Source organism: Echeneis naucrates, chromosome 11 (assembly GCF_900963305.1).
Source record: "Echeneis naucrates chromosome 11, fEcheNa1.1, whole genome shotgun sequence".
NCBI classification, from domain to species: Eukaryota; Metazoa; Chordata; class Actinopteri; order Carangiformes; family Echeneidae; genus Echeneis; species Echeneis naucrates.
In genome coordinates, this window is record NC_042521.1 from 10,266,643 (window position 1) to 10,289,057 (window position 22,415).

A 22,415-nucleotide genomic window follows, 5' to 3' on the forward strand; every position below is an offset into this window, starting at 1 on the left:
GAACAGAGCCAGCCAGGCAGACAGAGTGAGGCTCAACTCAGAATCAAAATCAGAATCAGCGCCACAACCATTCAGTAAAAGCAGCCAACTGAGCAGGATATGAATGGTAAATGTAATCTAATGTTGTAATGCTTCTGTGTGGGTGGCACGGTTAATAGAGTAGAGTGCATTACAGATTAGGTTTATGGACCATTGCCAAAAATGTTGACAATTCCATCACACAACTGCAATTCCATCTGTGCTGCAAATGTTTGATTTTAATTTGTACAGTATGTGTGATACCTTACAACAACTAATAAACTTATTGGCAAAGAGTTAAGATTAAATGTATTAAATGCAAGAAAGATGTCTCAAATTTGTGGATTTACTTTCCAGTTAATAATATTATTTTTATGTCTGTCCTAGGGTCCTTGAATCTTCTTGCTAGCTGTTAGAAAAAGGCAGCTACAAAGAAGAAACATTTACATTCAGCAGAAAGCATAAATCTTTTTCATCCCTCACAAACACTACGAACATACACTGAATGAGTGGCTTGTCAGATCACCTATTTTCAGGCCAAACTGGGGCTCCAGTGGGCTGTGGTGCAAATCAGGCAGACGAAAAGAGGTGTGTTGGAGGGCTGGAGGAGCTGGAAGGGCCTGAGCTCTGGACCAGGCAGCTTGGGTTCCAGGCAGAGGCCCAAGATCCTTCCAACGATGGACTGGTGCCGGTGACGTCTGACCACTTTCCCCCCTCCTCTCCTTCTACCCTGGCCAACGGCCTACACTTACAGAGAAGGCTGGGGCACAACACCTGTCGGCGGAGGCAGACAGAAACCCACCCTAACCCCGAAACGCATACATTTGCAGAAACACTTAGAAACATGCAGACGCACATAGACCCAGATGTGCTTGCACAAGATGTCTCACACGCACACATGGACAATTGTGGACACATAGATATTAATTCACATGCGGGCTCTGTTAGACCGGAGCATGCCAGGACGCTCACACCAGAGGCCATGCACACAACCTCACCTCAACCCCTCTCTTTGGCGCTCAGCAATCATCCTGCCTCCACCAATCAGCTTACAGCCCCAGTCCTCACAACAGAGACAGACATGCCCTCAACCTTTTGTCCAGTTCCTATTGGTCCAAATACCAATCCAGCCACCTCTCCTCTTCCTGTGGAAGCAGAGAAAAAGTATGCACTCCGCAGCTCTGGACGTCCCCGTTTCCCCTGTCACCTGCGCAAATCGTCCCGTCTCCGTAGAAGCATAGAGGATGGGGAGACAAGATCAGTGAAGGAGAGGGGTGGTGGTGGTGAAGAAGTACTAGAAGAGAAAATCTGGAGGGTTAAAGAAGAGGAGGTGATGGTTGTAGAGAAAGATGAACATTCGTTGGTAGAAACTATTCTCCCCATAGCACCCTGCCCTACAAACATTGCTCTTGCTTTAACTGTACCCAAACCAATTCCTAAAGCTACGCTGAAACCTGGGCCCAGACTTGGGCATAAACCTGGACCTAAATCTAGGTCTAGGCCCGCACCAAAATCTGTCCATAAAGCAGGTCCCAAAAGTGTCATGAAACAGCGTCAGGCAGCGCAGGCCATTCATCATCGTGTTACCTCTCATCACACATTTGCCAACACATCCACCATCCCTGCATCTCTGCTGACAGTGAAAGAGGAACCTGTTGCAGACTTGGCGGTATGTCCACCCAATAACCGGAGATGTGGACGTTTTGTTGGTGTAAGTACATTTACTATTACATATCATTGTGTCTACATTGTGCCATATAATTAGAATATAATTATACACTGTCTGAAATGTTTGAAATAGATATCAGTTATGCTTTATGCTGGTCTCTGCTTTACAGATGAGGAAGATTGTGGTTAAGGTGGCTCGCATTCCTGTCAGCCTTAGCCGCCGACAGAAGAGCTACAAAATTTCCAATTTGGAAACAATTACAGGCACTGAGAAAGGCGATGATAGTAGTGTGGTGGGCTCAGAAGCAGTTCGAGAGCCGACTGCACTTCTTCGCATGAAGAACAATGGCAAGAGCGTTATGGTGATGTTCCCTCCTGGAGAGTTGCCTGTTATTCTCAAACGCAGGCGTGGACGTCCCCCTAAACAAGTTCTGCCAGGAATACCTGGAGAGCCTCCAAATCCTGGCAACACTAGTGGTAATGCAGACCAGCCCAAAAAGCCCCGCAGGCGTCGTCGGACTAAACTCCCTTCTCCTTATCCATCTTATGTTAATGACACAAATGATGTGAAAACAGAGTATGGGGATGTTCTGTCCAAACTGGCCTTTTTAAACCGACAACCCCCTGCTACTGGCCGCTGCTCTCCACCTCGATGCTGGACCCCTAGTGAGCCAGAGAGCTTTCATACCCCCTTGGAAAACCCTGGGATATCCACCCTACTCCACCGGCTGACTGGGTTTAGACGCCCACGGGGTGGCAGAGGAGGGGGTATTGGGAGAGGTGGAGGAGCAGCAGGTGGGATTGGGGGCAGTGAGCGCAATAAATGTACTTTCAGTGACTTCTTTGAATCCATTGGCAAGAAGCGGAAAATGAGCCCACTGTCTGAGCATGGATTGCCCAGGAAGAGGGGGAAAGGTGTGGGTGGAGGCGGGGTGGGAAGGGGAGGAGGTATTGTAGGAACTGAGCCTGGGGGAGAGAAGGTAATCAGGAGGAGACGCATGAGAAAAAATGGCGCATTTAAGGGAGAGGGGGTTTCTATGGGGCAAGACTGGCCCAATGGGGCAGGTGGATGGGGAGAGGAGGGAGGTCTGGAAAAGGAAAAAGGTCTGGGTGGGTTTCAGCTCTGTGGGTCTCCACGTGGAGGTTTTTCCTCCTGTGAAGTTGGAAGGGGGGGTGCCTACAGCAGTTCAGGAGGAAGCAGAGGTGTTGGGCCAGGCGGGGAGGACTCACAAGGTCTGTTTGCTGGATACTTTCGGTCACTGCTTGACTCGGATGATTCATCAGACCTGCTGGACATGTCTTCCTCGCAATCAGACCCTCGCAAAACTTCATCTACTCCTGGTTACGAACCATCCAGCCAAGCCACTACCCACAGCTGGTCCCCTGCATTCTCCAAGTGGTGCTCAAAGGGTGCAAGTTCTGGGGGGGAGAGTTCAGTCCAGACACATTGCTCCTCAGCCAGGCCTCCGTACAGTTATGGCAGCCTGGCACAAACATCACCCACCACCTCTACTTATCCAAAATCCACACCTCCATCTCATTCTCCCAGCTCTCCCCATCCGGCCTCTTATGGCCACTACTCCTCCAGCTACTCCTCCTCTTCTCCTGCAATTTCACAGAGATCCTCAGACTGCAGCTTTGCATTTGGGTCTGGACACAGCAGTGGCAAGAACACCCCTGTTGGCCAGATTGGTTATTCTAACTACCAGGCAGCAGCCAAACGGGGCTTCTGTGGATATCCTACAGCAGGACATGCATCCATGCGGGGTGATTCAACAGGACCCACATCACCTGGAGGAGCTTACATGTCTGTGGCCAAAGGTAGCCAGTTCAGCTCCTCCTCCACAGACGGATTCAAACATTTCAACTCCAACCAGTGGAGCTACAGGTAAATCACTTGTGGAAGCCTGTGATCATAAAAAAACACAGAAAAACAAATTTTATGAATTCATGATGTTTTTTAGGTGATTTTTCACTCCAAATCTGACTTGCTTTCATAGTGTTGAAAATGAAAATGGGATTAAATGTTTTCTTCAATTAAAAATAGATGTACAACTAATGAAAGTCAAACCATGGCAGGATCAAAGTGATGTGATCTGCTTAAAATTAATTTTTTGCTCCAGCATAACATTCTCAGTTTTACCCTGTCCACCATGTGCCAATTAACAGTCAATACCTGACATTAGTTAACTCAAGGCTAAACCCTGCACTGTGGTCATCCATAGGAATACATAATGAGACCCCTCATTGAGCGTTTTCTCTTCAGGGTGCTATTAGCCAACTGACTAGTGGAGCTACAACAAACAATAGTGAAAATGTATTTTTTATTTAATTTTTTTATTTTTAATACAAATTGCGCAAGTCTTTTTTTTTTTTAGTTTTTAGGTTTTTTCTGTTCCATCATTTGTGTTCTATCTTTGTATGTTCTTTTCTTCAGACAAGGATATGGCGGCTGGTCAACGGACAGCTTTGGGCCACAATATCATGGCTACAGTGAATATGGTTCCAATGAGTCGAAAGATATTTTGGATATCTCGAACTACACCCCCCAGAAAGCCAAGCGGCAACCTTTTCCTGAAAGTCTATCAGAATCCTCCTCTGACTCTTCACATCTTGGCTCTGCAGCTGCTGCTGGTGGACCAAGCCCCGCAGGTGGCACATACAAACAGAGTGAGCCGCCTTCTATTAGTGCAGAAGGGGGTCAGTCAAGTCTCTCCAGTCTGGAGAAGTTGATGATGGATTGGCATGAGAGTGCTTCGGGTCCCACCTATAACTGGAGCCAGAGTGTCCTCTTCCAGGGAGGGGGGACTGGCAAACCTGGCCGTGGTCGAAGGAAACGGACTGAAGCACAACCAGAAAAAGAGGTTGGTTCTGCATTACATTCTGATTCTCCATCCAGCCCCTCACCAACGCCCACTCCTGGACCTAAACGGGGAGGGGTTGGTGGACGGGGCAGAGGGTCCAGGGGAGGCAGAGGGGGTTTATCTCCTTGTCAGAGAGAGCGGCCATCAGGGGCTAAAGGCAGAGGCAAGGGTGTTTCTACATCAGGGGCAGGAGGAGTAGTAGTGTCTACTGGAGGTCCAGAAGCATCTGGGCTATTCCAGGAAGTGCTGGACTATTACAGTGGAGACAGTAGTAGCCTGTCTCCCCTGGCCACCCCCAATCCTGCACCACCAGCCAGCTACCTCCAGGACCCCTGTGAGTACCCCTCCCCTTATTCTGCCCACCCCTCCACACCTTCATCTGAGGAGCGTTATCCAGCCTTATACCCTGGAGAGTCCTCCTCTTCCCTGTCACCCAGTGTCTCATCTCCCCCTTACCCTCCAAAGCCCACCCCTCCTCCACCCCAGTCCTACCACCCAGTCTCATCCAGGACCTTTTCCCCTTCCTGCTCTCCCTCCCCACGGGTAACACCCCACTGTGGCACAGCACTGAGTCCCTCACATCGCCCACCGCCAAAAGACCCACAGTTCTCGCAGTATGACTCTCCAAGCTACTGCAGCTCCCCCTACTGGTATGGACAGACATCGCACAGCAGCAGTCCCAGTCCGCATTCACACAGTACGCACTCAAATACAGCCGTGCACACACACAACAACCCACACACAAGTCCTCACGGAAACGCACATGGCAATCCACTCACTAGCCCAAATGCAAACACACACACACATTTAAACCCGACTCCCCTTGACACACACCATCACAATACCCAGCCTCACGTAAACCTGAGCTCACACGCCCATCCCACTTCGCACCTCCAGAGTAATCCCCTCACGCACTCAAGCCCTCACACCAACAATCAGCCCCACCACAATGCACACACCAACCCCAACACTCATCTCCCATCCCATACGCACTCCAACCCAAGCCCGAGCATCCTCTCCCACTCAACGCCTGCGCTTTATGAGGAGCGCAGCCCTGCCTCCACCCTGACTGCCCATAAACGGGATCTGACCCCCCACGCCATGAGCACAGGCCATTGCCAGGGTCCCTTGCCTCACTCTCCATTCGCCAAGCCTCCCCTGGACTCCTCACCCCAAGAGGAGGACACTAGCGGCTTCTCCATGTCCCACCAATCCTACCAGGGCATTGGACACCGCTACCCCTCCCAAGTGGCTCAGGGAGGTGGGGTGCTGTGCCAGTTGCTCGACCCAGCCAATGATGACAGCTTCAGCGTCACCAGCCTGTAATAACAGGTGAGTTTTTCAACCTTGACACAACCAAAAAGCCAATCAAACATGACCATAGAAATGTTTGATTGATCAGGATGAAATTTGCCAATGTTTTTGAAAGCAGCTTCTGTTTAATCAATGCTTTTAAAAGCTGTTATTACTAAATAAATAGCTAATTTAAACATTATAGGCCTAATACCAACACCTGCAATTAAAGAAGTGCAAGCTTGCAAAGATGGACTTTGGACAGTCCATGTAAACTCTTTGGCTGAAGAAAAAAGTGCGACTGCAGCAACAACCCAGCGCACACATACTTACTCAGTTGCTTTTAGCACCACATCAAACACTGAAAAGATGTATTTATAAGGACCTTTTAAGCTTTACAACTGTCAAAACTATCAAAGCCTCATATATTACGTTCTCTCCTTTCATCTTTTTCTCTCCCTTTTGTTTTTCTTTCAGGTGCATTCAATCCAAGCTTTTACAGATTTGCAAACATTTTTTTTAAGGAGACTTCTTTGTGAGAGACTGTGAAATGAAGGGTGAGAATTTAGCTGCCAGCTTTGGACAGTAAAGCTTTAATTCTCCAGCACTGACAATCAAAATCAACTACAACTTAAACACCCAAGCATGTATGCACTCACACACTCACAAACACACACACACATACACATACACATGCACACAGATGCAGACACACTAACACAGACACGCATGTGCAGATGAATTCACTACCTAAACCTGTACACATGAAACCATATGTGTGCACTCACTCACACTCTACGCTGGACCGAGGGACTGGCAAAGAGGAGCTAACAGATGAATACCAGACGCTGATGGACAGGGATGAACTTATTGCCTCATTCTGTTGAGTCCTGTGACACATAGAGGACTCCATTTCCCAGAAGTCTGTATCTCACCAAATCTTTCTGGTGTTGTTCTGTACGTCTGCAATATGGACAAAGTAGGATCACAATGCTCAATCTCTCTTTCTGTTTGTTTCTTTCCTGTCTTCGCTCAACTCCCTCCCTTTGCTAAACCAGCAACCGTGTTCTGCACTCGACTTGCCAACACTGCATTTCTGTCTTGTGCTCTAACCTGAACCGCATCTGAGCCCAAATGAACTTTTTAAGTACCATGAGCCTTGCAAATGTCCCGCTCTGTGCACTCCTTGTGTTGTGTCCCATAAGAGAAAAGTGGACTAAACCAGTTTCTGCTCTTAAAATACCAGCATCTGTACATATGACTTCAGCTCCAAACTAGGGGGCCCCCACTTCACTCTGAAGGTCCGTCATCAACATGCCCTCCTCAGCGTTCTGCCATGATTTCTCTGCCCTGGGGGGGTGGGTGGGTGTTGGGGGACTGCAGCATGGAAACTCAACATCCTGTGTTTTGCTGTTTTAACTACAAGGGAAAGAGACATTGAAATCACACAATGGCCCCAAAGAGACTCTTGTTTTCTGTGTGCATATGTGAGACAGAGGAGGTTGTGTTTGTGTGATGCATGTATTTGTGTGTATGTGTGCCTCTATGTGTGTGTGTGTGTGTTGTGAGAGCGTGCGCACGTGCCTATGGGGTCAAAAGAAGTGAAGCACCCGAGACACCAAAGTCTTGGTGGGGCCTCATTCTTTCTTTCACTCTCTCCCTTCTTTTTTCTGTGGTCTTGTGTTGTTTGGTGGTTTTTGTGATGAAAAAAAAATTGTATATCTGTCTGTTACATATCATGTATGTATCTGAGGTGCAAAATATTTAAATACACATTCTGTTCTTGCCATTGGTAATCATGTCTATAGCATACTGCTTCTTTAAGGGATTAAGGGAGGTGTGAGCATGCGTGTGTGCATGCATGTATGTGTGTGTGTGTGTGTGTGTGTGTGTGTGTGTGTGTGTGCGTGCCTGTGTGCCTTTTAGAGCCTCCCTGAGTATTGGGCTCTGCCCAGGCTGTCTGGGACTGTGAACGGGAGAGTTCAGTCAAGGACACAATTCGACAGGGAGTGAAAGGGAGGGGAGGAGAGAGGAATGGATGGTGGGGAGGGTAGGAGAGGATATGTTGGAGGGAAAAGAAAGAAACCAGACTGAGGAAATCAGAAAAGAGTGTCAGAGAGGTTTTAAAAGCCACTGAAACAAAATGCACAAAAATGTACTGTTGCAAAATTCCTCATCCAAATAAGGAGATGTACTAAAGCACAGTTAAAGGCCGGCGGTACCAGAGGGCTGACAGGAAGGGACCCATGCATGTCCTCACTGGGAATCTTGCTATAATACAGTAAATATTGTGCATCTGCAGCTTGTGTGTATTGTGTATGTGCCAGACAGACAGTGAGACTGAGAGAGAAAGAAAGCAGATGGGGGGAGTTTACTGGCTGCATATTGTGTACAGTTTGTCAACAGGCTGACTAAATAGACTCAGACATGGCCGGAGGAAATGTGTTTGCTGTGACATTCCACTATATGGTGGAAGGGGACATGCATTGTCGACTACACTATATGACAAGACAAGAGGGGAAGAAGGGTGCAAATCAACAGCTCTTTCACAGACTTTTCCTTTGCACTTTATTTATACAAAACATAACGGAGTCTAAACATAAATGATCATTTTCTAAGGAGAATTTAAACAAGATTACAGCCAACTAAATGCCATATTCTTAGTGTGTTCAGTAGAAATCAGTTCATCTAAATTATTTCTCAACCATCAGTGGCAGGAGAGATATTCAAACCTTTTAAATACCATAAGGTAAGAATTCCTGCATTCAAAAATGTAATTTACGCATTATTGTCCAAATACACATATAGCAGAAGTATCAGGGGTCTGAGAATAATCCCTGTCTTTATATGTGATTATGGATCTTTTAACATGAGCAGCATTTTAATGTAGTTGGCCATCATAATGCATTAAATATATGTTTTCAGGTAAAGTAGACCTCCTCTAAAATGTATTTAAATGAAAGCAGGGTGGCAAAAATTTATGTTTTCTTATTGTGACTATATATTTTTGGTGCTTGGCAAGAATAACAGATTTAGTCAGCTATAAAAATCGATCAAAAAAGTTATAACCAAAACAACACAATGAAAAGAACGTTAATATTCAGACACGATTTCTGTGATATTGCAGAACCAAGGTAAATAAAACAACAGTAGCTTTTTAGTTTTGCTTTAGTTTTTGTTTGTTTCTTTACAGCTTTGGTGTTTTACCCGAACACATTTGTGGAGCAACTTGAAAGAAATGTCCGTCGCCATATTTGTTATTGTATATTATAGGAGCTAAAGTCACTTGCTTTCGGGTTTGACGGTCAACTGTTACGGTGTTATGGTCAGTGTGTCAGGAAGGCCACCAGGAATGCGCCTCGTCATCACTGCTGTCCCCTGGGGTGAGACAGGCGGAGGAGGGGGGAGGTCTCAGCTGGGACTTTTTCTGAATACCCTCCAGAAAAAAAGTTCAATCACTGGGCACCGAGCCGGAGATGGTCCCGGTGTGGACGCAGAGGAGGAATGCGGAGCTGTGCGCGGTGGTGGGGCCGCGGAAGTCCCCCCCTCCGCGTGGGAATATTACTCCTGTTAATCCCACCGTGTCTCCTCGCGCTCCATCTCCTCGTGGTCGTCGGCCCGCAGTTACCTCGCGCCTCCTGGTCCGGTGAGGACCGCCAGGGACCGGAGGGCTCGGTGGCCTTCACGGTGCTCAGCATCGAACCGGAGAGGAACCGGAGGGTCGACCCGTCCCAGAGACCTGCGGCGGAGGACGGAGGAAGGAGAGAGGGAGCGGGAGCTTTCGAGGACGAGAACGAAATACACTGGCGCCAGGTAAGCAGTGCCGTCCCAATGTTTCTGAATATTTCCATTTTACTTCACTTACAGCAGCTGATATGATTGGCCACTTTTTGATTTTCACTAATCCACCTGCTTTGGACATGAGATGAAAGTCCCACTCATCGTTCTACATGCCAGTTTAAGATGTTTGAAGACGGACTGGAGTTGTCAGATAGAAAAGATGCCTGGTTCATCTCATTCATTATGCTGGGTCAGTTTGTGCACAGTCCTGTGAATTATTACAGACATGGTGGAACAGATGAGCACCACGCTGACCCCAGATCAGAGAGAGGTGACAGCTGTTTCTTTCTCTTCAGCTGCATAGCCCTCCAACCTTCATCTGTGTTTGTGTGGATGCATGGCTCCCCTCTGTTGCTCACACTTCTTCTCCTCACCCTCCCCAAACTCCCTTTCATTCTCTTTTTCCTCTCACTGTCTCTTTTTCTGCCCAAGGCAAAAACTCTCTGACTCATTCTGTGAATCATCACCCCTCCCCATCACCTCCCCAGTGAGGTTGCCATAGTGACCACAGGGTTCAGTCTGAGCCAGTTGGGGGGCTTTCTTTGACCGTGTGTGTTTGCATGTTACAATGCCCCAGGCAAATGTCTTACCAGCAGGACTGGGGTCAGAGCCCGTGACCTGCCTCCTCAGCACTCATACCTAGGGCAATGGGTGCAGCAGAGACACTCATGCATATTAGTGTCATTCCGATGCTTTCACCTCTCCTCTCCATTCCCATGAATCTCAAGGTAGTCCTTTTTTTTGCAGTATCAATATATTGATATGGGTGTCTGTATTTTCTAAGGTTGGACCCAAAACACTGGAGATGCAGCCGTGGGCAGTCGGCCAGCCATCATTCACTGCAGAACTCGGCCGTATCATCACACATATCGTCAGGCCACAGGTTGGTCAAACAGAACATCACATAAAACATACATTCGATGTTCACCGAACATGTCAAATAAAAACATGACCTTCAACCTTCAAGAGCTGTTATTCACTAAAGTGAAACCAATACATAAAAAATATATTCTCATCAAATTTCAGGGATTGAATGTGTAGAAAATGCATCAATGTTTTAAGTGTCTGAATGCCCTTAAAATATCTCTAATGCCATCCCAATTCACTGATCACTGATGATCTTTATTTATTGTATGTTATACATTTTAACTTTGTGAAATGTTTAGCTCTGATATAAAAAATAAAGGAATTAGGTCTTAACATATGTTTGTAGTTAATATATAGTTCCCCAAATTGTTTGGCTAGTTAAATCAAACAGTTTCTCATTTTATCCCAAGTCTGGGAAAATGTACTCTATTTTATGTATCAGGAATGTCTTCTTTTTTTCTGTCTTTAATCATCTTGCAACTCCTCAAATTTATTATGTGACTGAACAAGATAAATCTGATCCTGAAACTACCAGTCTCAGGTCCAACATATAGGGCCTTGCTTGAAAGTCTCACGCTACACTCTTACTCATAAGGGACCTACACATGCTGTATCCATGAGGTAGACCTTGCCAATTCTTAACAGGAATCAATAAAACTTCACTTTTTCAACTGCTACTACTTATTTAGTTCACTTTTTCACTTCTACAACTGCAGACTTCTAGTGTGGGGGTTAACATAGCAGTAATATGATCAGTCAGGCACTGTCAATATGCTGGCAGCTGAATTCTGCCAAATCTGGAGCCAGTAAAGCCTTTCAGTTCCAGACTGAAAACTCACGAACGAGAGTTAAGACTTATGTAACACTGAATACCAGGGAACTGGAAAGGAAAATTGTATATTGGCAGATAAAACGCTGCATGTTGTGTTGACTTTGTCTTCTAATTATCTGTTACCTGTCACAAATGACTAAAATCTGCTCTTGCTAAATGAACATCATGAACTGCATCACACATTTAAGAGCTACTTCTACAGGACTTGGTATCATCACTTTCTAATTGTTCTCACACATTTTTGCTTTCACGCAACTGCTTTTTCACTATTGTCTCCTTTGCTAGTTTTATATTAACTGTTTGTTTGTTGGGGGTTTTTTTTTTTTTCAAACTGTTCTCAGACCTCTCTCCATCCCATATCATGTAACGTGGTTTCCTCTGTCCATCCCCAGCTCAGCTGCTCCAGAATTTTATCTCCAGGTCAGGCTCAGGCATTGCCGCCTCCTGCGTCTTCACACCACTGGATGCTGTGTGCTGAGGACTGGCTCCTTCCAGCTGCAGACAGACCATGTGTTGCATACTCTTTCAGGTGTGCCCATTTGTCTGTGCAGTATGTGCATGTGTCAGTGCATGTGCTGTGATGCTTCTGCATTCACATCACTGGCAGAGTTGGAATAAAAAATGCAATGCATATTTAATCATGCATGCAATCATCTTCAAACCACCTCTGTGCTCCCCTGCCTCTCTGTCTATCTTTTTGTGTTTGTCTTTGTCTCTCTAGTATGGATGGAAGAGATGCAGACTTTCTAAAGACTGTGTCAGGGCTAGGATGTGAAGTGCACAGTTTTGATCCCAGTAACTCCAATACATCCGATGGTCGTCCTGGCAACAGTTTGGCTAGTAACCACAGTAACGGAGGTGTGGTCAGCAAGCACAAGATGTGGCTGGAGTGGCGTGGTCCAAGGAAGCGCAAGCACAAGACAAGAGGCAACCTGGGTAGTGTTTCTAAAACACTGGCAGATATCATGACAGCTCTGGGACATGACATAGTAAGACACACACACACACACAGAAATTTTGAGAAAGAGTGCCAAACAAACATACCTTAAGAGTCTTTTTACCCCAACATTACCAGAAGGCTCTCTTACTTGTATGTTCCCATGGCAACAGGGCTCTGCGCCATCCCTGGCTGCCATGGAAACAATTTGAGTGAGTGACTCACACACTGGTCCAATTACATACTGGAGCCACAAGAGGGAACTACAGACCTACAATTTGATTGAGTGTTGGTTGACAGAATACTAAGTGATCTGATACATCTGATAATAATTTGATTTTCAAACTATTGTCTATCCAGATATATTATGAATAACAGTAGGGCTCAACAATCTAAAAAATTTTCATTAAAAATAATCACTGAAAATACTGAGTAAGGACTAAATGTTTAAGACTCCTGCAATAAAACAGCAGTTGCCTGATCATTTTCAGTTATCTCACTCCCCTGTAATTCTAAATACAACATATTTTGATTTGGAAATTTTCAAAATGTGTTTGTAAAACTCAAGTTGTTCTTTTAATTGGTAATGTGAAGATATAATAATTATTCATTCCTGAATGACAATATAAAATATTTATTCACTTCTCTATATTCATAATTCTCTCTAGGTCCACTTCTTGTATGCTGATCTGCTCAGCGCTGAGTGGAGAGTTTTCCAGAATTGGATCGAGTCAGGAACTCTGCAGAGTGTCCATCATCTGGTTGCTACAGTGCACCTGCAATGGGCAGGGTTTGAGGTGGGAGGTACTGACGAACAAGTGCTCCGCTATTGGTTTAGCATCCTACAGAGTCTCCAAGCTTCTGGATTCAAGCTGATCCACAGCTCTGCAGGAGAGGGTCACAGTGTCCTAAAACGGAGAGTGACAAATGCTCACAGCTCCTACACACTGAGCTGGGTGAACACGAGACACTGACACTCACATGACGAGCACAGGACTGCACATATGACTAGACAACTTGGATGTCCTCCTGTAAAAAGAAAGAAAAGGACTTCAAATAGTTGGTGGAGTTTCTATCAATAAAGTTTCGATTTCAGGCCCAACTATTTCCTAACATTACATCTCCCCCTAGTGGTGATGAAATAATTTCCCTATTTCTCCCTCTGAGGGAAATAATCCTGTTTGCTTTTAATACTGGCTAATTGGGCCAATCTTGGAGCAGAAGGGGAGCTTTACGACAGCAACACCATAATATGATTAGATTTAGAGAATCTAAGAAGAATGTACTCACTAAGTAACATAAAATCAGGTTTAAATGTAGTTACTGCTGGACAGCTATCTGACGGGTTCCAACACATTTTCTTTTCTTTTTTAATAACTGTAGATCTTACATTGCACATCCTTTTGCATCAGTTAGATCCAGCTGTAGTTTGATTCTAGAGTCAGTGAATTGTGTAGATTTGTTTGATTGTTTGATGTGTTTACCTTGCATCTTTTTATGTGCAATAATTGTTTACAGTGAGAAGCTGAATTATTTTGAGCCTGATAGTGTCTGCTATAAAATATACAAAAATCGTTCAATTGTACTGATGCATTTTTGCACCACACCGTGTACTGTATAACAAAGAAGAAACCAACGAAACAGTGTTACATGTATACAACAATAAAATACCAAAAGCCAACCTTTACTTTGAGGTATGTGACATTTTTGCTGTGCAAATTGCCTGAAAAGCTAATTTGTCAATTGATTGTCTCCTTTTTACAACGCACAGCTTCTACCCAAAGTGCACTGCAGTGTCAAGAATAGTATACTGTCGAAGATTTATTCTGTCTCACAGCAGAAAAAAAAAAAACGAAGTAGGCCGCAATAGAGTGTTTGTTGTACATGGAAAATTTTGCTTATGAATTATGTGATGCATAAGCTGATGGAAAATGTATATATGTGTGCAATAAAATTGAAAGTTAAATTAGTATATTTCAGAAAAGTGCAGTTCTAGTTTTAGTTATGCTTTTTCTGTGCGGTTGCTGTAAATATCTTCCTCTATGAACTGCTTCATGGTAACAGGTTCTGGGCCGCTGCTGGATGGCAGGTTGGTTCTCCTACAATAAACCTTGACCACTTCCCTGCTTCGCTGATGAGCTGAGGTAAAAAGATGTACTTAGCACTCACCCGGTGCGGTTCACAGGGCAGCCATCTATCCTCATAAGTGCCTTTCTCCACAGCGAGCTCGCATTCATAGAGGCCAATGCCAGTCATTCCTCGGACTCGTTCCAACTCGCTGGAGCGCACGTCGGAATGTGCTCCTGTCGCCACCCTCAGTTACGCAAATTGCGCACAGAAGTTTACACACCAAACAGGGTGGAGTTGCGCTCTTTCCGTCAAAATTTCCACATCCTGCACTCAGCAGAAACCGTCGACAGGCGGATTGGCCAATCAGCTTCGAGGAGTTGAGCCGTTCCACCAATCAGAAGTTGCCTAACTCGGGACTTGACGATGTGTCTGGCTCGTCCGCAGACTTGGCCGCTGAACATTTCTTGCTGAAGTCTTGAGACAGGACAAGCAGACAGTGTAGAGAAAGCGTCCAGCTCACACTTCGGACGGTGAGTAAAGCACGTTTATTCCGTGCCGTGTTCGGAAAGTATGGACTGTAGCTGTGCTTTTGTTTGGCGGGTCCTCCGAGATATGAGGCGCCCACAAGTTACTTCCTGCTCTGACAAGGCCGAGATCCCAAGTTACTCTGTAGCTCTGAGCTAATGATGTGGCTGTGAAAATGTACCATTTCCTGCCGATTCTTTGCCTTTAAGTTGGTTGTTTTAGAGAGACCTCACTGCTTAGCCTCAACATTACACCACTAATTCGTGAAGCCTCGTTTAGCTCGGCTTGTCAACGTGACAGAAAGTATGTGAGCGCAGCACGAAGCTGTACTCCGCTGTTAACAATGTCGGCTTTACACACTCACAATACTTTAGAAGTCAGTGTAATTGTGTGGCTGTCAGCTCTGAGAGAAGTGCAGTCGTTTGAATACACCGACGGACACTTGTTTCACGACTTCGCTACTCTTAAAGTGATTCAACGTTAACTTGTAAAACTTGTAATGAAGCCACCAAAATGGGGAATAGGAAGCACCGCAGCCCGCTGCTGCCGGGCTGTGACACACTGACAGCCTGCAGACTGCTGAGCAGCTCCCTGATGGCACTGAAGGTGACACCTTGAATCTGACAACAGAGCCCTGCAGAAAGATTGCTTTCCTGAGTAGTTTGTGTTGTTGTTTTTTTTTTTTTTTGGTTATGTTTTCTTCCCCCACCCTCTTTTATTCTGTAATTTCACAAGACCATGGTGTATTTTGGATGTTTGCTGAGTGGAGCAAAGCTTTGGTTTTGCTTCTGCTTTAGTTCTGGCTGCCTCAGTATTTATTTATATGCACCTCTCTGTGTGTCACATGAGTCATCGGCCTATAACCTGTTATAAACCAGTGGAGGGAAAAATGCCCATCATAATGGCCTTTACATCAAAAACATTCCAAGTCCAGCAGTTCAAACACAAAAATGGTTATTGTAGATTGATATAGAAAATACAAGTCAGTATATATTGACATTTAGAAGCCGGAAGCAGTGTATAGTTTGTGTTTTTGGTTGGTATGTTACTTAATTGATTATCAACTTATTGATTATCAAAGAACTACTTGGAATCATTAGTATGAGAGATCCCAGTAATGTATGCTAACACAACCCGTTCTCAGTACTATACTGTAGTCTCTTAATGTTTCTGTATCTTTGTCTTGAGTGACCTTTCTTCTCTTTGTCACCAGGGTTGGGCCCCACTGCCCACCACACCCCACCCCACCATGCCTTTGGTGACAAGAAATATAGAGCCGCGGCATATCTGTCGCAAGACCATCCCTACCAACATCCGCAGTGAGCTGGAATGCGTCACCAATATCAGCCTGGCCAATATCATCCGCCAGCTTGGCAGCCTTAGTGAGTGTTTTGTGTGTGTGGCATGGGTGTCTCTGTCTGTGTTTGTGCCTGTCATTGAAATGTGTGAGAGATTCATGACACGTAGCAGGTGTGTGTGTAGTTGTGAATTACGGATATGTATATGTGGTGCATCTCTAAGGCAGATATGTTCTGCGTAAATTATAAACCCAGGTGTTTTTGTGTGGTTGTAGGTAAGTATGCAGAGGATGTGTTTGGGGAGCTCTTTGTTCAAGCTGGAGCATTTGCCATCAGAGTAAATACACTGGGAGAGAGAGTGGATCGTTTGCAGGTCAAAGTCACCCAGCTGGACCCCAAAGAGGAGGAGGGTAAGTACTCCCACATGTTACTGTTGCTGTTACCATATTGTTGATGATGAAGTAGTTAATTGGTTTCCAGCTCAATAGCTTAATATCACATCAAATTTAGCGTAATATATTCAGTGATGTTCTCTCTTCTCAATCTGTTTCTCTCAGTCTCTCTCCAGGCCATCACTACTCGTAAGGCTTTCCGCAGCAGCGTGACCCAGGACCAGCAGCTCTTCACGAGACCGTCTCTGCCAATGCCTGTACAAGACACCTACACAACCTGTGATCCACCTCCACCGCTCAACATCCTCAGCCAATACCGGTAGGACTCAGCAGACACATAAAATACACATCCAGAGCTTAGATTCATTCACTGGGACATAACACGCAGAGTAGCAAGACCATATGCCTACACATGGGCATGTACATGCTGTATTTTTGTCATGTCAATGCATCATTGAAATCCAAATCTCTGCTGCACATGTTTTCAAAGGTCATCAGAGGGTGCAATTTGATAGCTCTTTAATTGGAAGTGCTGTTGTATAATTCTAATATTTGTGATGTCAAACGTTTATAGACATGTTGCAAGGACAAATGTAGACTACTTCCACTTAGTAAAATTCTTCATGCAGCAGTATGGTTTATAACATTTTAAACCTTAATTTCGCCAAGCATATTTTGGTTGATAGTTAAAAAAATTTGATAATTTATATTAAATGTAAATGTATTCAAACAAATACATTGAATTAAAGATAGTGTTGAAGAAACTCAGGTGTGAAAACAATAACTCACAAACCAGTTAAGATATATCACAGAGCCCCTGGATATATATTCTGCGCTAAGGAAATGTTATTAATTACAAACAGAGCTTTTGGTGATAATAATTTGAGTCTGTGTAATTGGTAACCACAGCAGTGACAATAATGATGTGTAGAGTGAGAGTGTACGTTTTTGCAATTATTTTATAGAGACTGTCTCTATTTTTGTCTTCTTTGACTGTAAATTGATTTCACTGTGGCAATTCTGGATTGTGGATCCAGATTTGTCACAGAAAAATTGTGGATGCACAAGATAAAACAGCTTTTCTCTAATAAAGTTATTTTTTGCTGAACTGAAAAGAGGAAGTGTTATGTCCTTGTGAGGTTTAGCACAAAATGGAGGTAAAGATCTGCTCAGAGACACTTATGGTTAATTATGTCTGTGAACAGAGGATGATGAATTTTGACTACAATGTCCATAAATGTTTGTCTGTAGGGAGGATGGAAAGGAGGCCCTGAAGTTTTATACTGATCCCTCCTACTTTTTTGACCTGTGGAAGGAGAAGATGCTGCAGGACACCAAGGACATCATGAAGGAGAAACGCAAGCATAGAGTGAGACATATTATCATGTACAAGTTCATTAGTCACAATTGACATTGGTTGCATCAACAACCTTACTATTTTTTTACTGTCTCTGTTCTGAGTAGAAGGAGAAGAAAGATCATCTGAACCAACGGACACTCAATCCCAGAAAGATCAAGACCAGAAAGGAGGAATGGGAGCGCCGCAAGATGGGAGAGGAGTTTGTGGTGCCAAAGAATGAAATGATGTAAGTTGAGAACCTAAAGGGAGAAGATTGATGGATGTCTGCTATGGTGCAGAGTTGTGGTCATCCTCAGACATAATAAAAATAATAATAAGCATAATAAAATTCAGTATTTGCATCTCTGGTAAACACAGTAATAGCACAAAATGTCACATGGCAAACTCCCCTCTCCTTTCTCATCAGCCAATCTGTAATGACATGGGTGGTATGTCCTGTCCGAAGTGATCTCAGGGGGTTGGGTGTAGAACTAACAGTATTGGCAAACAACATTAAGCAGATAGGGGAGTAGTAAAATGTAAACATCCACATTTAGAATCACACTGATAGAGTGAAATAGGAAAAACATTTAGAATATTTTAGCCACTGTGCTGTCTTTGTTTTAGGTGTGATGTTGTATAGTTTCTCTGAAACAATTGCATTGGAAATGCTGAGGAGGACAGGACCTGCAGCGGCTAATTAAGATTGTAAATCCCATTAGTACCACAGTCAAATTGTGTTCACAGGTGATAGATGTGATTCCTAATTTAACACAGTCATGTTTTGAATTTGTTTCAAGGAATTCCTCTGAGGGTCTGAATGGCAGCATTGGATCTGGAGAAGGCTTCACTTCTGAAGGCCTTGAGCTGAGTCTGTCTGGCTCTCCTCTCCCGGTGCCTTGCTCTGATGACTTCCTGCCTCCTCCACCCCCAGACATGTCGTAAGTGGTCTTGTGCATATAAGCCTACGCATGTTGCCAACTCACCACCAACCCTTCCAACACTTAGTGAGCATCACCGCAGACTTACACACAACATTACAGGGTTCAACATAGCCAAAATGATGATGCTCACACTGCTCACTTTCAGCCAATGATTCTTAAGTGAAAAGAGAGCTGCTAATGTTGCAAATTCAAGAAATTGGCGATTGATGCAGGGAGATCAGTGGTCCATTTAATTCTTTCCTTTCTTCTCTGACATGGACTCCATTACTTGCAGGTACAATGATGGGTCATATGGAGCACCAGCCCCGAAGCGCGTTAGTGTGCTCAGTCCAACCCACCCACCACCTGCTCCCCCCATGGCTTCTTCCCAACCCAACTCCCGTCCCAGCCTTTCCCCTCCTCCTGCACCTCCTCCCCCTCCTCCACCCTCTGGCTTTGGGGTTCCCCCACCTCCCCCTGGCTTTGACACACCACCTTCCCCTCCTCCTCTCTCCTCCTCTCCCTCTGCCTATCCCTCACCACCTGCCCCCCCCACCTCCACCTGCTATGTCCTCTGCTTTGCCTCCCCCTCCACCTCCTATGTCTGCAGGTGGGGGTCCTCCACCTCCTCCTCCTCCCCCTCCTCCCCCTGGACCACCACCCCCATCCTTCAATGACTCTGCTCCTCATGCTCCCTCTGGTGGTGGGGCAGCACCTGCTCCCAAACCACAGCCGGCGGCTCCAGAGAGCGACGCCCGCAGTGACCTGTTGCAGGCCATTAGACAAGGTAAGAAACAACAGGAACAGGTCAGGTTAGGGGCGGGGTTCAAACTTACCAATTATTGTGATTACGTACATCTCTATATTAAATAGTATGGTTGATTTATGTACTATGATGTTCATTTAACCATGAAAGCTACTTTCTACTTTAAAAACCTATAATAAGGATTAAATGCAATATGTCGTTATTACAAGTGGACTTAAACTACCCTATTACATGAATTGATATCTAATATAGTGCATAGTAATTATACACATGGATTAGTCTTGATTAATGCTACTTATAGTCTTTGGTACTGTCAAAAAAAAAAAAAAAAAAACTATCACACCTGATTGTAGTGTTTGTGACCAAAACACATTTGTTGTTTCCTTTTATCATAAATCATTGTATGTGTATTTGAATAATTATGTATTTAAAATCTAGCATTAATTACAATTCTTACTACCGTATTTTTTGCACCATAAGGCACACTTAAAATCCTTAAATTTTCTAAAAAATCGGCAGTGCACCTTATGTATGAATTCTTGTGCTTACTGAACCAATTTTATGTGCTACACTGCGCTCAAAAATCCATCAGAATGTTTTAGTCCGACTTTGATAAGCAACGAAGCCGCGCCGTTTGATGGATTGTCGGAGCATTCCCAGCTGACACAGGGACATTGTGTTAACATTGGTCCTTGGTTCGATGTGGGCTGCAACGTCAGACAACGTTAGATAACTAATTATGGAGTGCTGGCAACCAACCATCATCCAACATTTAGTCAGTGTTACCTTACTATAATTAGACGTCAAGCCAATGTTAGGTTTTTAACTAAAAACCCAATTTTCAAATCCATATCATAATCCAATTATAATCAAGACAACGTTGTTCCAACGTCACATAAACTTCAGGTGTTGTAATACCGGTATGTACTGTGCTTCGCTTTATATGTTTTATCATGCGCCTTATAACCCGGTGCACCTTATGTATGAAAATAGACCCGTTTATTGATATTGCGCCTTATGGTCCGCAAAATACAGTATTTTTTCTTTGTTGACACATGCTATGTTTGTATTCCTGCTACAAGCTGAGGATTATTGACATAGCATGGATGTGTATTGTATCATTGTGTATATACAAAATTTCTTAACAAAAACGGAGACCCACTTGTAAAATTATTACCCAAATGGCAAAATAAATCTACAGACTGACCCTAGAGCCTCTAAATTTCACACATTATTAATATCTAACTCCCATTCAGGTTTCAACCTGCGTAAGGTGGAGGCACAGCGGGAACAGGAGAAGCGGGATCACTTTGGCAATGATGTGGCCGCCATTCTCTCCCGTCGTATTGCTGTAGAGTGCAGCGACAGTGAGGATGACTCTTCAGAGTTTGATGACGATGATTGGTCTGAATGATCATCACTTTATATTCCCCCCTGGCCCTAAACAACATCTAGAAAACTCTATTCAAATTACATTTTTAACTATAAGTAGAGCAGAGGTCCATGTTCTGTTTTGTATGTGAGAAAGACAGTTTTAGAACATGTGTACACATGACCTATTCCTGATTACATTCCTTGACTCATGTTTTTATCAAAAACCATTGAGATAAGAGATTCAATATTCAAAAATGAGACTGAATCAAGTAGTTGTTTCCCAGTTGCCATTGCTTGCACAGGATAACACACTACTGTTGATGTAAGGATGTGTGATGTGATTCACATGTCCCTCTTGAGTCTGTGCATCAACGAATCACATTTGTCCTTATTTGGTGTCTATTAGAATCAGGTGCCCTCTGCTTCAAGCCAAGTTCCTGATTTTTATCTGCTTTAGTGTATCGTGGCAAAGGAAGAGAGTACACACACACTTACATATACACATACAGGCCTCTTCTATACCCACAATTTTTTATGCATTCATTAAAAAACACGAGGTGTTGATCAAAACATTCTCCCTCGTTCACAGGTTAAATAATAATAGATAAAGTTTTATATATCAAATCATATCTCCTAAATATAATTCATGCAAACCCTTTAAAGCTCATTTTTTAATGACATTTAACCCCCTGACTTTGTTTTCTGTTATCTCTTTTTCTGTGGTTTTCATGGGAACAATTAAATTGTGGATGAGACATGGTTGTGGTTTATAGACAAAATCATGAATTAATTATTCAGTGTGACAGGGGAAGTATTGCCTCATGGCAGAGAGCTAGGGTGTTTGATATCACCAAACAGAACATATGCGGACATTTAACTGAACTATAATTCATTTTGTACTGTGGTTCAGCTCTGACATTTTTTCCTGCTATTTTTTATTATTATTTTGATTTTCTCTGGGGATAAACTTCACTCTGACACTTTAATCTCAGGCGGTGTTTTACCTTATCCTGTTGCTCGAGTGTCTTTTTTAAGCTGCATTTCGATGTCAGTGCAGGTAAATTTTTTACATCTGGCTTCTACCAAAAAAGTGTTAACAGCTGCCATTCTTGAGTCAATTGTAGACCTGACTGATGTTTAGTGTGGACCACATATTTTCCAAGTGCCTTTTATTTTAAATCTGCCTGTGTTAAAGCACAATCACACAGCATGCTTTGCCAAAGTTCTGCTTCTCCTGCCTTAAATTTCCAAATGATGATAGTTATTTCAATAAAGATAGAGTGACTCCAATGAGTGTTTAGGTTAGTTTTCTGTGGGAATGTTTGAATAGCATGTATGCTGTGATATGTTAAATAAGTCCTCAAATATGTGAACCCTTGGTAGGACTTGGCCTCATCCATGGCTCGTCT

The 22,415-nt window shown here is 44.0% G+C and overlaps 3 protein-coding genes across 3 annotated transcripts; all 3 read left to right on the plus strand.

Moving 5' to 3' along the window:
* The first annotated feature begins 523 nt into the window (after positions 1-523).
* Positions 524-7,183, plus strand: ahdc1 (AT hook, DNA binding motif, containing 1). The gene is made up of 4 exons (XM_029514832.1): positions 524-1,729; positions 1,857-3,574; positions 4,124-5,882; positions 6,321-7,183. Exons 1-3 carry the CDS (start codon positions 524-526, stop codon positions 5,874-5,876), a joined length of 4,677 nt encoding a protein of 1,558 aa, XP_029370692.1. The 3' UTR covers positions 5,877-5,882; positions 6,321-7,183.
* A 2,131-nt stretch (positions 7,184-9,314) lies between these two features.
* Positions 9,315-13,968, plus strand: LOC115051325 (methyltransferase-like protein 24). The gene is made up of 5 exons (XM_029514700.1): positions 9,315-9,656; positions 10,468-10,566; positions 11,775-11,911; positions 12,104-12,371; positions 12,988-13,968. The coding sequence occupies exons 1-5, from the start codon at positions 9,348-9,350 to the stop codon at positions 13,291-13,293; spliced, it is 1,119 nt and encodes a 372-aa protein (XP_029370560.1). The 5' UTR covers positions 9,315-9,347; the 3' UTR covers positions 13,294-13,968.
* An 820-nt stretch (positions 13,969-14,788) lies between these two features.
* Positions 14,789-22,296, plus strand: wasf2 (WASP family member 2). Its single transcript, XM_029514022.1, is given in 10 exon segments — positions 14,789-14,919; positions 16,128-16,296; positions 16,488-16,622; positions 16,770-16,923; positions 17,856-17,973; positions 18,069-18,190; positions 18,744-18,884; positions 19,162-19,411; positions 19,413-19,653; positions 20,889-22,296. Coding segments are annotated over 9 exon segments (1,452 nt in total). The 5' UTR covers positions 14,789-14,919; positions 16,128-16,163; the 3' UTR covers positions 21,047-22,296.
* Positions 22,297-22,415: the final 119 nt, after the last annotated feature.

Excerpts from the sequence above, each read along its gene's own strand:
- ahdc1 (XM_029514832.1), top strand. The coding sequence starts at position 524 with ATGAGTGGCTTGTCAGATCACCTATTTTCAGGCCAAACTGGGGCTCCA. Across the intron at positions 1,730-1,856 it reads GATGTGGACGTTTTGTTGGT|ATGAGGAAGATTGTGGTTAA; the intron begins GTAAGTACATTT and ends TCTGCTTTACAG. Across the intron at positions 3,575-4,123 it reads TCCAACCAGTGGAGCTACAG|ACAAGGATATGGCGGCTGGT; the intron begins GTAAATCACTTG and ends TCTTTTCTTCAG.
- LOC115051325 (XM_029514700.1), top strand. The coding sequence starts at position 9,348 with ATGCGGAGCTGTGCGCGGTGGTGGGGCCGCGGAAGTCCCCCCCTCCGC. Across the intron at positions 10,567-11,774 it reads CACATATCGTCAGGCCACAG|CTCAGCTGCTCCAGAATTTT; the intron begins GTTGGTCAAACA and ends GTCCATCCCCAG. Across the intron at positions 12,372-12,987 it reads CAGCTCTGGGACATGACATA|GTCCACTTCTTGTATGCTGA; the intron begins GTAAGACACACA and ends AATTCTCTCTAG.